Genomic DNA, 12,500 nt, shown 5'->3' on the forward strand with positions numbered 1-12,500 from the left:
TGAGAGAGAAAGAGAGAGAGAGAGGGGAGAGAGAGAGAGAGAGAGAGATAGAGAGAGAGTGAGAAAGAGAGAGAACAGAGAGAGAGAGAGGGAGAGAGAAAGAGAGAGAGAAATAGCAAGAGAGAGAGAGAAGAGAGGGAGAGAGAGAGAGAGAAGAGAGGGAGAGAGAGAGAGAGAGAGAGAGAGAGAGAGAAGAGAGAGAGAGAGAGAGAGAGAGAGAGAGAGAGAGGGAGAGACGGAGAGAGGGAGAGAGTGAGTCAAAAAGATTCTTAGATTCTTTCCAATTATATATTCTCTACCAAGCAATGAGTGAGTGGGTCTTGCGGAATCTAGCCAATATTGAATAGGGGGAGTCCAGGGCTTCAAATGAAAGAGCATGACTGAGAAAAAATGAACTTTACTGTCACTGCGCTGACATTAGTTTTCAGTCCCATATCTGTAGCCAACTACTGTTTCACTCTTTCAAAACTACCGAATGTACTTTCTGCAGTATTTTTTTTTTGCATATCGTTGAAAAAAGTAAAACTTAACTATTTGACAATCTTGTTGGTGGAGACACAGAGCAAACATCACCCATGGATATTTGAAATACAACACAGATTTGTATTATTTTTAAAAAGTGGAAAAGGTGCATAGAGACTTGATGCATTGTGAAGGTAGGGCTCTAAACTGAATGAATTGATTATGCTGCTGATATTTAAGTTGATTGTAATACCTTCGTGATTGTTTGATTGTTTGTATGTTTGTGTCACTGATTGATTGATTGATGTTGTGTTGCAGTAGAGAAATGAAGCTAGAACACTGGCAACCTACTGTATGTTTTCAAAGACATACGTCTGCGTGGGGATTTCATTTTCAAGGGGTTAAAGTGACTGGTGCCCATGCAAGCACATCCACCGAAACGCGTAGATCCTTCTTACGACAGAGAGCATACATTCTCATGTGAACATGTACATGCAAAAGTGTTGGACCAATCAAGCAGAACTGGGGTGAATTTCTCAAAACCAAAGTTGCTTACTACATTAGCTACTTTGTTGTTTTCAATGCATTTTCCCATTGGCAACTACCGGAGTTGCTAACAGGCTAACAACTTCTCTTTTGAGAAACTCACCCCTGGAGCGAAAAAGAACACAACAGGAATGCAGACAGGGAAAGTGCATTTCAGGTCTGAACGAAACATATCAGGTTTATTTTACCTAATGATGAGCAACCAGAACAAAATGAAATGAAATGATACAAAATTAAACAACATGACCATAAAACACCCGGACGCATCAATGAATAAACTCTGACATGAACACGAAGAGACACACAAACGTAACACACTTGTACAGCGATTTTCATGTATAGTCTCTGTAGTGATTTGACAGTCTCTGAAGCTGTTTTCAGACCAGCTAGCCAGGTGCTGGACTACGAAACTGAGTTTGTGAGCTGATGAACTGCTCACATTCATACTGTACCTTTATGCAAGCCCATAGCATGCTCACGTAACTGCATTGCCACCACAAAACGTGTGCCATCTTGGGTCGTTTTGATTTTTATTCCTATAGGGCACTACATTGTTGGATTCTGTGTACACATAGTTTTTCTTTCAGTGTGGCCACATCAGGCGGGTCAAGGCTAGGCGTGGGGATGAAACATTGGCTGTCGGTCTGAAAACAGCTTGAGTCTGACTCACAGTCTGAAACTTCCTATCTGAACTTTCGGCACTTCGGTCTTGCTATCTGTCTGTCTGTCTTGACGTGCCGTGCCGTACTCAGGGTTGCCAGATGAGGCTGATGATTTCCAGCCCAAAAAAATGCTCAAAATCCGCCTAGAAGCACAAAATCCCGTCCAATTCTATTGATTTCTATGGCCACAATTGGGCAGGTTTTTCTGCTAAATGCCATTTTTACCCGCACATGGACATCCTAAGCAGCCCAATTGGGCGGGAAACAGCCCAATCTGGCAACACGTGCCGTGCTTGGCTCGCAGTGGTTATTATTATTATTATTATACAGTGAGGTTAGAGAGTAAAATCACACCAACCTTCTCGCAGCTCTGAGAGATGCAGTAGTAGAAGTAGGGGAGGATTGATGCAGAACAAAAGAAAGCACACAAAAAAGAAAAAAGGAAACGAGAGAAAAAGGAGGAGAAGAAAGGGGAAACACAGAGAGAGTAAAACCGTGGCCATGTTCAGACACGTGCTCACACCGCTTATCAGGAGAGAAAAAAACGAACCAACAAAACAAAAAAACCTTCAATTTCCTCACATGGGGGACTTAATAGGATCACATTTATCATAACGCCTGATTCGAGGCTCAACTTATTCATGTCCGTACTTCCCTGAGCAATGAAAAGGCTAACATATAGGCAATTAAATCATATTATCCATATTGTTTAAGAAAGGCGAACATTGCAAAATGTCATATTTACAGTTTGTGAATAATTCTGTCCCAGCTTTAATGTTAAATAAAGTGGCTGTGCTTATTTATGACCAATTGGTTCTGATGTTGAGATTAAGTTGTCTTTGATAAGGCTCTTGTTATCAAACATGTGATTAATTTATGCTTTATAATTTATTAGCCAAATTTGCAGTAAACTGGGACAGGACCATGCAGAAAATACCGTAAATTACATACATAATTAAACTCTTACTGGCATAAATAATTAATTTTATATTCAGTTTATGATGATGTTTCACATGCATATCATAATATACAGTAATAGGGCATGATAATGTACATTGGCCTTTAACATTAAAGGAACTGAATACATCTTCAGGGTTCTCCCACTTACTACTTTCAGACAAGATGAACCTTTTGTATTTATATAAAGCACATTATTTCTTAGACACCATTAAATATTCATAGACCTACATTTATCTTAATGTGGCCTTTTCGTTACAGGAAAACTTAATAAATATAAGGGCCAATGAATCTCCTTGACTAAGAACATTCACATTTAATATAAATGGCACTAAAAATGGATGTATGACCTTAGCTACCGCTGTGAAATGTATGTCCTATTTCGGACTCAAGGAACATATGTCTTAATAGATTTTACATAGTACACAGATCATGAAAAACCTGTACAATCTGAAGCAATTTATCGATTGTTGACGATAGTTACTTTATCAAAAGAAAGAAAACATGGGCAAGGCAGTCAAATACTATCCTTTGCGGCAAAATTTGGCAACATCATAGCTTCTGTTTAGTAATAATTTAAAATGATTTACATTTAGGGAAACATATTTCAGAAATAGTTAGAGTGCTCTGAGTTTCTGGAAAGGATCATTTTATTGTTTATTTGTAGGGGTGATGTAATGCACCCATAAATTATATGAATGATTAGCTAAGACAGAATCTCTGTATAGGATGATCCTTATTGGACATTAAGGGGCATTTCTGGCACGTGCCCCGGTTTATGCTATTATACAGGTGCATCTGTATATTTCTGTATAAATGTAGTTAAATATTCATATAATATTACAAGACTACTGCATAGGAGCCAACACCACATCTGTAACGACATGGTTGGCTATGGGCTATGGACATTTATTTTACATAAAAGCACCATAAAACACATATTGTTCCACCAGTGGAAAGACTTTACTACCTTAGTACTACGGTACACTACTGTTGTGCCTTCCGACTTACTCCCTGCCATTCTTATATCAGCCAATTTGTAACGGTGGTTATGTCTTAATGGGATAAGCAATTTAAGCATACGCTTAATGTACTGTACATTAGATAACACTATGACCTAAAATAGATGACAAACTAGCTTGTTTGTATACATATGGAGTATCGAAATACAGGTAAGGTGTACACTTTTTGTCTCTCTGAAAATAAGCCATCCTCCAATCTGAGGCAAGAAGATAAAAATAAAGAAGGAAAAAAGACCACCGCTGGGATGGAATAGGAGAGGCTGCATATGTTTTGGGGTATAACACACCGTCCTGCGGCCCCAAGGTCAAACAGGTGAAAAAGGTTAAAGGTTAAAGGTTAGAGGTTAAAGTCACACACCGAGCCGGAAGAGAGAGGAGAAATCCAAATCAAAGTCAAAACAGCAATCAAAATCAAATGTGCACAGGTTTGTCAAAACACAAAACAGGTTCAAATCAGTGCGAGGAAGATAGAAAATGCAACAGACAGAGCATACTTACAGACACAAGTATTTTTTTGGAATCGATTCACCTGTAAAGGCCTGCTCCGTGGTGCATGTCATACATCTCTATTCACATACGTTTAGTGTAACTCTACGGTGACTATAAATACTTTGCTGAACAGTCATAATAGTTTGAGTACGTACAGCTATACCTATAGTCTCATTCATTCAGGAGACCAGCACCCGCTGCTAGTCCAACCTCTGAAGCAGAGATTCTTTAAGTATATAGAGATATGCCAACATAATAGGTTTCTATGGGCACCTAACATGACCAGGTTCCGGTCTGCCTATAGGGGCGTGTCATAATGCTCCTACATTGAATAGAACAGTCCTTAGGTCTGCCTAGGTCTGCCTAAAGGGGGCAATAATAGAACCAGGAAACAATGGGCCAATGGAACCTCTCTCTCTCTACTCTCTCTGCCTATAGTCTCATTCATCCAGGAGACCAGCACCTGCTGCTAGTCCAACCACTGAAGTGTTATAACCTCATTACTTAATATTATTACCGTAATATTGCTACGTAAATTATGAATATTTATATTATATAACATGTGAGTTGTCCTAAACCAAGTTTGCTCACTGCTTTTGAACATGTAATATAATTGTTCAAAATTTCGATCAGAACTTCTAACCGTGTTACTTGTGTACGTACACTGTCTAAGTAGTTTGTGTATTTCACCATGTCTTATTTACACCGATTAACGAGCTGAGACCAACCACTACCACCAACCACCTGATGCAAGTCCTACCTCTGACGTATAAGTTTGCCGGGGCAGAATAGCGTGTGCCGTCGTTGTTGGTGGCGACGCACTCGTATTTCCCCTGGTCGGACTCCTCACTCTGTTCAATCTGCAGGGCTCCTGTGTGGAATAAGGAAGGCATGGGGAGCAGCACACAGGGTTAGAGGTCATCGCCACGGGCAACAAAGACAATAACATCAGCATCAGCAAGCTACGTAGCAACAGCAACAACAAACGTCAACAACAACTTCGGGTGTATTTGCTACCGCAAAACCCTATTCCGCCCAAACTCATACTACCACCCACCCATTACTTGTTTGCTTTTATTTATTTATATATTTTTGCTAAAAGGCGAAATAGACATGTGTATGTCGCTAACTGTAGGCCTATGTTTTGTTTGTCGTCGTTAGGCCTCTCTTCTATCACCTTCACTAAGATGGCGATGGAGCAGGGAGCCTTGAGAGACGGCCGTCCAGTTTCAGTAGGCCTACTGTATGTCTGTTAAATGTGCAACCGATGTAGTAACAAATCCCTTACATACCGCCATCTATTGTTTTGACCTTACATGTAAAGTGGCTAAGAGAGGGTAGCGGGGGGCATGTCTATGGGATTACTCGCTAAGATGGCTAAGATCTTTTATGTGTGTGTAACCGCAGAGATACACCAGCGGCGATCTGAGCGAGTCGAGCGACGGAAGTAATTGACTTTGTATTGAGTCGAGAGACAAAAGCGATTCTGGAGACTACAGCGATTTGCGCGCCGAGCGCGACAATTTGAAGTTGAAATCTTTTCAACTTTTTATGACGCGGTTCGGCGACAAGCCGCGACAGCCAATGACTGTATAGAGGTCAGTAACCACAGCCAATGGGAATGCTTGAATGCTTTGCCTTCCTTCTGTACGGACATACTCTAGTCTCCTCAGTCTCTCGTATCGCTTGCTGCTACACTCTGTCGCTTGAGTCGCGTCGCCGCTGGTGTATCTCTGCGGTAACCACTCACCACTGCCTGAGACTCTCTCTATGGTACTCTCAGGACCCCTTGTACTATATGTAAAGAGGCTAAGGGCCAAAACATACCAAGGCGGAACGGAACGGTCGCAGGAAGGACGCGGTCTTTCTGCTTAGTTTTGGCCGGCATGCTTTTCTCTGCCTTGCACACTGACAGCGTCGGCGTGCGCGGCCAGTCCTATTCAAAACCCTCCCCACCGCCAAAAGCTAACATGCTACTTTGCCATTCATTTGAATGAGACACCGCCGGTCGCCGGCGTGAAAAACACGCTCGAGTTCTATTTTCCAAATGCAGCGCGGCACGGAGCTGGCTCCCGCGCCGCTGACGCTCGAATACCGCCGGTTGGTGTGTAAGGACAGATAGGTTTCAATGTATTTTCACCGACGCCGGTAAAAAAACGCTGCCGTTCCGCGACGCTTTACCGCCTTGGTGTGTAAGACCCCTAAGAGTGGGTAGCAAGGGGGTCGCAATGTCTGTGTTCTACTGTATAGGATTATTCGCTAAGATGGCAATCTTTTTGTTGAAGGAAGTGGGTAAGTAACCACTCTGCCTGTGACTCTCTCTATGGTGGTCTCAGGCTCCAGCAGAGCATGGATTATGCCCTCAAGATCAGGCCCTTAAGATTAGGCCTTTGCTATCAGGCCCTGTGTAATATCCACTGCAGTGCTGTTCATCCCCATAGCCTTCTACAGGCCTACAGGCAGTGTTGCCAGATGTGTCTGATCAAATCCCGCCCAAAAGTGTCTCAAAAAACGCCAAAATGCGTTAAATTTCGCCCAAATTCAACAAATTACATTGACTTCTATGGGCCCAAAACGGCTGGAAAAAAAAAAAAAACCAAATGGCCATTTTCATTTCAGTTTTTACCCGCAGACACTCGTCCCAATTTGGCAACACTGCCTACAGGGTATCTCAGACAAGGAGAACATTATCTCTGGCGGCAACTGTGTTTCCAATTGTTATCTAAAATATACCATCTGTTCTGTAAGTGTGAATGTGGTATTATACTTTAGGTCAGTAAGTATATCGTGTTCAACCTCCAGGAAGCTTTGCAGAGTTTTTTTTAATTTATTTATTCATTTTGCTTTTCTTTTGTCTGTCTGAAACTGATTTGGGCCTTGCATTTTAGATAATAAAAAAAGTATGTAAATAGTACCCATCGCCAGGCCTGTAGAAGCTAAAGTTGACAAGCACTGCAATAGACTTCCCTGCATCGTGTCACCCCTGAGGCACCCACGCATTGCGCTAACAACCAGGACCCTGTTTCTTGAAAGCGTTGTTGCTAACCAAGTTAGCAACTTACTTGGTTCCCAATGAAAAGTTCCATTTACAACCAAGTAAGTTGCTAACTTCGTTTGCAAGGACAATGTCGAGAAACACACCCCGGTATTGCATATTACACATCACAATGGAGAGGAGAGAGGGACACAGAGCACATGTTGCAGGGGTTACTACAGGGCACTCGTGTATGGCTGAGGCCATTATTACATCATAGGAAGACTACATGATGTAATTTTAAGCAACAATTTTTACATTATGGTTTTTAGGATTTTATATACTTCTTGGTACTTGTGATGGCCACATTCGTATTGATTCTATTTAGAGCGGTGTCGGAACAATTTTAACATTATTATTCCTTTGAGGAGTGTTTTGTGACAGTTCGTCTAGAGTTACACAAACATCCCACAACACAGAAATTTTGTATAAAGTGTCCCTTTTTGACATCGCAGTAAGAAGTATCTTTTTTCTTTGAAATCGTGATCAAATAGACTATCTGTGATTGCAGCACTCCTCAAAGATGGGCTTAGCCCTGCAATATACAGCATTTCACTTGACTCAGTAACATGAAAATGAGTGAGACTGCTTCGGGGAAGCATGGAACAAACAAAAAAGGTTTACAATATACAAAAGCAGCATAACAAGGGAAGACAATTAAAAGTAAATAAATTTCGGGTTAGAAAATTTAGCATGTTCAATCACTGAAATTAATTAAGGGGTAGGGTAACAATGGTTTATAACAAAATGGGGGACGGAGAAAAATTGCAGCGCTTAAAAAAATGTATTTTAAAAATTGCTGCTTCGCTGTCTGGGGGAAAAATGTGTTTTTCTTTTGTCTTAAGAGGCATGGATATTATTGCGACCAATATATCACCCTCTGGTACGGTACAAAATATTTGACATGCAAATCTGTCCAAAGAACAAGAAACGTATGTCGGTACAACTTACAACCTTTTGACAACCCTTAGCTGAAAAATAAAATGCAATTGTATTAGAGGTCAAAAGTCAAAATGGCCGTCAACGGCCGACAAGAAATTCACCAAGCCACTGCCATAGGCTCTCCATTAGCTAGAAACGGACACCCATAAAAATCCACCAATGGGATCAGCAGTGGGGTGTCACATGACTCGAGAAAGGGGGGAGAAAAAATCACTTTATCATAAAGCAAAGCTCCTTTGTCACTGGTCAAAAACGACAAAACAGGCCCCTTCCACTCCACACACTCTGCCAACCAGCCTTCCTTTTCTCCTTTTAGACTTTCCCCGAAACCCTGAAGAATAAAAAAAAATAATACAAAAAAATGTCAAAAATGCAAATGTGTAGCCTTCAACCCAACAAAATCAAGAAGGAAAAAGTACAGGTGTGAAAGAAGAAAAAAGCACCGTAGGGAAACTTTATCAAAAAAGTGGTTGTTTGGGCTTTTTTTTGAGAAGGTTACAGGTAGAGGAAAGTGGATAGAGGACAGGAGTTTAAAAAATGTTGGCAAAGACAGAAAGAAGTTCTTTGGAAGTGTATATTTAAAAATAATGATAATAATAATAATAATAATAATAATAATAATGAGATATATTTTATAAAAATGAGATAATGACTCAAAAGTGGTAGAAGCGAGGGTCATGGTGTCTTCCGACTCCCAGAACACCTCCACTATGTCAGCTAAGGGGGGGAAAAATGTTTGGTTGTTTTAGTCGGACAAAAAAGAGGGACACATGAGTAAGTCGCCATGGCCAAAAAGAAAGCAAAAAAACAAAAATGGGAGAAAATAGGGGTACGGGAGGAGATTTAAAAAAAAAAAAAATAAAGTAGAAAAGAAAATAAACAAAAAAGGCGGCATTGGATATGCTTCGCTGTGTAGAGCCAGTGAGCATATCACAAGGAAGCGGGACGTAAAATAGAAGAAAACAAACCAAAATTCAAACCGTAAATAAAAAAGGCAGACGATAAAAATAAAACGGGGAAGGAGAAAAAAGCATGGATACATGAATGGAGAGATATAAACGGAACAAATAGACAGAACACAAACAAAGAGAGGAGAAAAAGAAAAAAAAGTGAATGGGACGATGAGGAAAGAAATGAGATTGTGTTGGGGGGGGGGGTAGGTGGTGGGTTTGGGGGAGAGGAGGAGGATGGGAGTTCAAGGAGTGAACATGATGCGTTGAAGAGGGGAGACGGGATGGAAAGATGAAGCGCTGGAGAGATGACAAGACAAGCGGAGGTATGGGTACATGGGTGGACGGATGGATGGATGGACGGATGACTGAAAGGAATGGATCGACAGCAAGAATGAATTTTTGTACTTTTCATTCTGTGAACATGAGTTCAGCAGTCTTACCTCTTATCGGAGTACCACCTGGGTGGATTATATGAATGCAGATAAATTAGAAAGAAGAAGCATTAGTAGGAGAGAAGAGAAGAGGCTGGGGCTTTGGAGGAAGAAGGCAATTAGCTTTTAACAGAGTATGTAAATAGAGCTTCTACAAGGGGAACAGAGCCAGAAGGGTAGAGAAGAGTATATAGTAGAGTAGAGTAGAGTAGAGTAGGGTAGAGTAGAGTAGAGTAGAGTAGAGTAGAGGGAGAGAGACAGACGTAAAGAGAGAAAGAGAGATTGAAGAGGAGTAGATTCATTGACTTAATAGTCAAAGAACAGGTTTTACAAAGGAACGTAAGCACAGGAAGCAGATTTGGTCAAAGGTCATAATTCAAAAGAGGCAAATTGTGAAGTGGTTGGTGAAGAACACAAGGGAGGGGAAAGCGGCATGTTGATTTCTTATTCACAATTTCGACCAGATGTTTTTTCCCCTCTTTGATGATTTCTCTCTTTTTTTTCTTTTTTTTTGCAGGTGTTGTAGAATTGGCAAAGCGTTTCAGGAACAGTTGCTTCGCGGGAAGGGCAGAAGTGGTTGATCATGGAAAGACAGAAGGAAGGAGGGAGGGAGGGAAGAAGGGACTGGGGATGGAGGTGTTGGTAGGGGTCAGGAGAGGAGAGGGAAGGAAAGGAGAGGAAAAGGGAGGCATGGGGTGGGGTAGGATGGGGTGGGGTGCAGGGTGTTTACATTTACCCTTCGGCCCAACCCTGGGAAAGCAGGAAAACTGATCTCGCCCCAAAGATGGTTATTTTCTTCTCTTTTTTTTTCTTTTTTTTTGTGATTCAAAATCCGTATTTCGCTTTGGTTTTACAGTTTTACGTGTGTGAGAGAGTTCGTTCAGTGGGTGGGGTTGTGGTCAGGGTGGTGGGGGGGCGGCCCAGTGGACAGTGGCTAGTTTAGCACTAATGACAACAACAGACTGACACAATAAGCATTGGAGAGGAAGTGAGTTGAGTGGGTGAGTGGGTGGGTGAGTGGGCTGGTATACGTAGCTGGTGAACAAGTGGTTGGGTGAACCATAAAGTGCACCATACACAGGGGGGGTAGGGACAAGTACTGTACAGGACGTGTGTTTTATTGAATTGAGCTGCGGCTAGCTTATGCTAGGCTAAACCTGCATTACATACAATACCTGGAATCTGGTAAGTGATTGTGTGATACTATATAGATATGTATATGTGCCTTTGTGCCAGACGCACATTATGTGTGTGTGCGCGCGCGTGTATGTGTGTGTGTGTGTGGGTGTGTTTGTGTGTGTGTGTGTGTGTGTTTATTTAGAACTGAACCTCGACTAACCTAGCTTAGCTGAGCTAACAGTTAGTAAAAATGCATGCCATGCATTTTAATCAGAGTCAGTTGGAAGTCATGAGAAATTAGTGGGTTTGGGGGTGAAGTGTGCTTCAGATCTAAGCACTTACCAAAGGATTCTGTTGATTTAAAAATACAGAGAGAAGAAAAACAGCATAGAACACATGAGTATATTTCGCTTAGGCTTAACAGCTTCTTGTTTTTTTTGTAGCTTTTCTGACATTGGTTAATGCTTATTAGACTCTACTGCACAGGATTATCATAGGTCGCACATCAGAGACACAGTGTTAACGTCATGACACACTCTCGAGCTGGCATCGGGGGAAGAGGCGGGTTAAGCAGGAAGTAAAAAGCTTTGTAACACAGGACATGTTCACACACCCATCAGATCAGAGGAGCAGACTATAAAACAGGCAGTAAATAAATAAACAAACAAACAAACAAACAAACAAAACACGAGTAGTGTTTTAGCTGTGACAGGACTACAATACTAACCATTAAAAATGCATGGAATTAGGAGCAAACCAAAGGCGCAACACTTTTCTAACATCTACAAAAGCAAAGGCAAGAACAGAACGCTTGTCTATCTACAAAAGCAAAGTTAGATGGGCCTAAACTATCGCACACACTATAATGCATGTAAAGTCTACAGTATGTTCGCTTTAGAGCTTTGCCATTAAATAGATTAAAGAATTAAGATTGATTAAGGCGCCGTTTTAGGCGTTGAAGAGCAGGCAGAGAAAAGGTAGCACTGGTAATGCCTGAAATGTCTAAAAGAGAGAGAGTGTGTGTGTGTGTGTGTGTGTGTGGGTGGGGGTTGTGTGGTTAAAGAATGTTTTCTTGTCTTTAGTACTTCTCTTATCAAGTCCTGAAAGTTAGCAGTACATTATCAAAAGAAATGCAAAAGAAGAATCTGAGTGCTATGTAATTGTTAATTTGCATAACTACAAAACAGCAAGGCCTAGCTTTAGCTGTGGTGCATTACTAAAGTGAGATTGGATGCAAAAAAGTATTAAAAAAACACACAAACACGCACATTAGTGTGATGTAGTTGGTGATTTTGTTATTTTGACTGAAAAGACAGGCTCTCTGGCTAATTGAGCCTTGCATTTGCCTCATGCATTGTCAATGTATTGTTACCTTCTTGGCTACAATTCAAACCTTTGGCCTACACGAGTGTCTTCACTCAGTCTGAGCTTGGTTGTCTCCATCGTTAAAAAATGCCTCGTTTTAGATTAATGATATGATCAAATGTTTAAAAGAAAAGAAGGACGTGACTGCTTCTTGGCTAAAATTCAAGCGTTCCGACTAGTTGACTACAACTGAGGCTGTGCCTCAGCCTAGGTTATGCCTCGTTTTAGCCAAATGGCAGAAGTGAAGGTTTAAAATACAAAGAGGCAGATAATAGTTTCATATAGCAGTGACTGCTTCTTGGCTAAAATTCATCAGACTACTTGAGTACCTTCACAAAGGCTGACCCTCTGTCTCTGAGGTTATGCCTCTGTTTACACTAATGGCAGAAGCGACGGTTCATGAAACAGAAGGAGGCGGATAGTCGTTTTGTACGGGGAGTAAAGTTGGCAGGGACTCTATCGAGAAAGAAAGCATGTCTGAAGGAATGGCTGGAAACACAAAATTACATCAGTGAGCA

At 41.3% G+C, this 12,500-nt stretch overlaps 1 protein-coding gene across 1 annotated transcript in view; it reads right to left on the reverse strand.

Annotated features, from left to right (window-relative positions):
• The window catches only part of LOC134437239 (receptor-type tyrosine-protein phosphatase delta-like), a 482,346-nt gene that overhangs the window by 175,776 nt on the left and 294,070 nt on the right, over positions 1-12,500 (reverse strand). The window contains exon 6 of the mRNA XM_063186743.1: positions 4,899-5,009. Within this exon, the coding sequence (XP_063042813.1) occupies positions 4,899-5,009 (111 nt within the window). The remainder of the gene's footprint in view (positions 1-4,898; positions 5,010-12,500) is intronic.

Source organism: Engraulis encrasicolus, chromosome 21 (genome assembly GCF_034702125.1).
Source record: "Engraulis encrasicolus isolate BLACKSEA-1 chromosome 21, IST_EnEncr_1.0, whole genome shotgun sequence".
NCBI classification, from domain to species: Eukaryota; Metazoa; Chordata; class Actinopteri; order Clupeiformes; family Engraulidae; genus Engraulis; species Engraulis encrasicolus.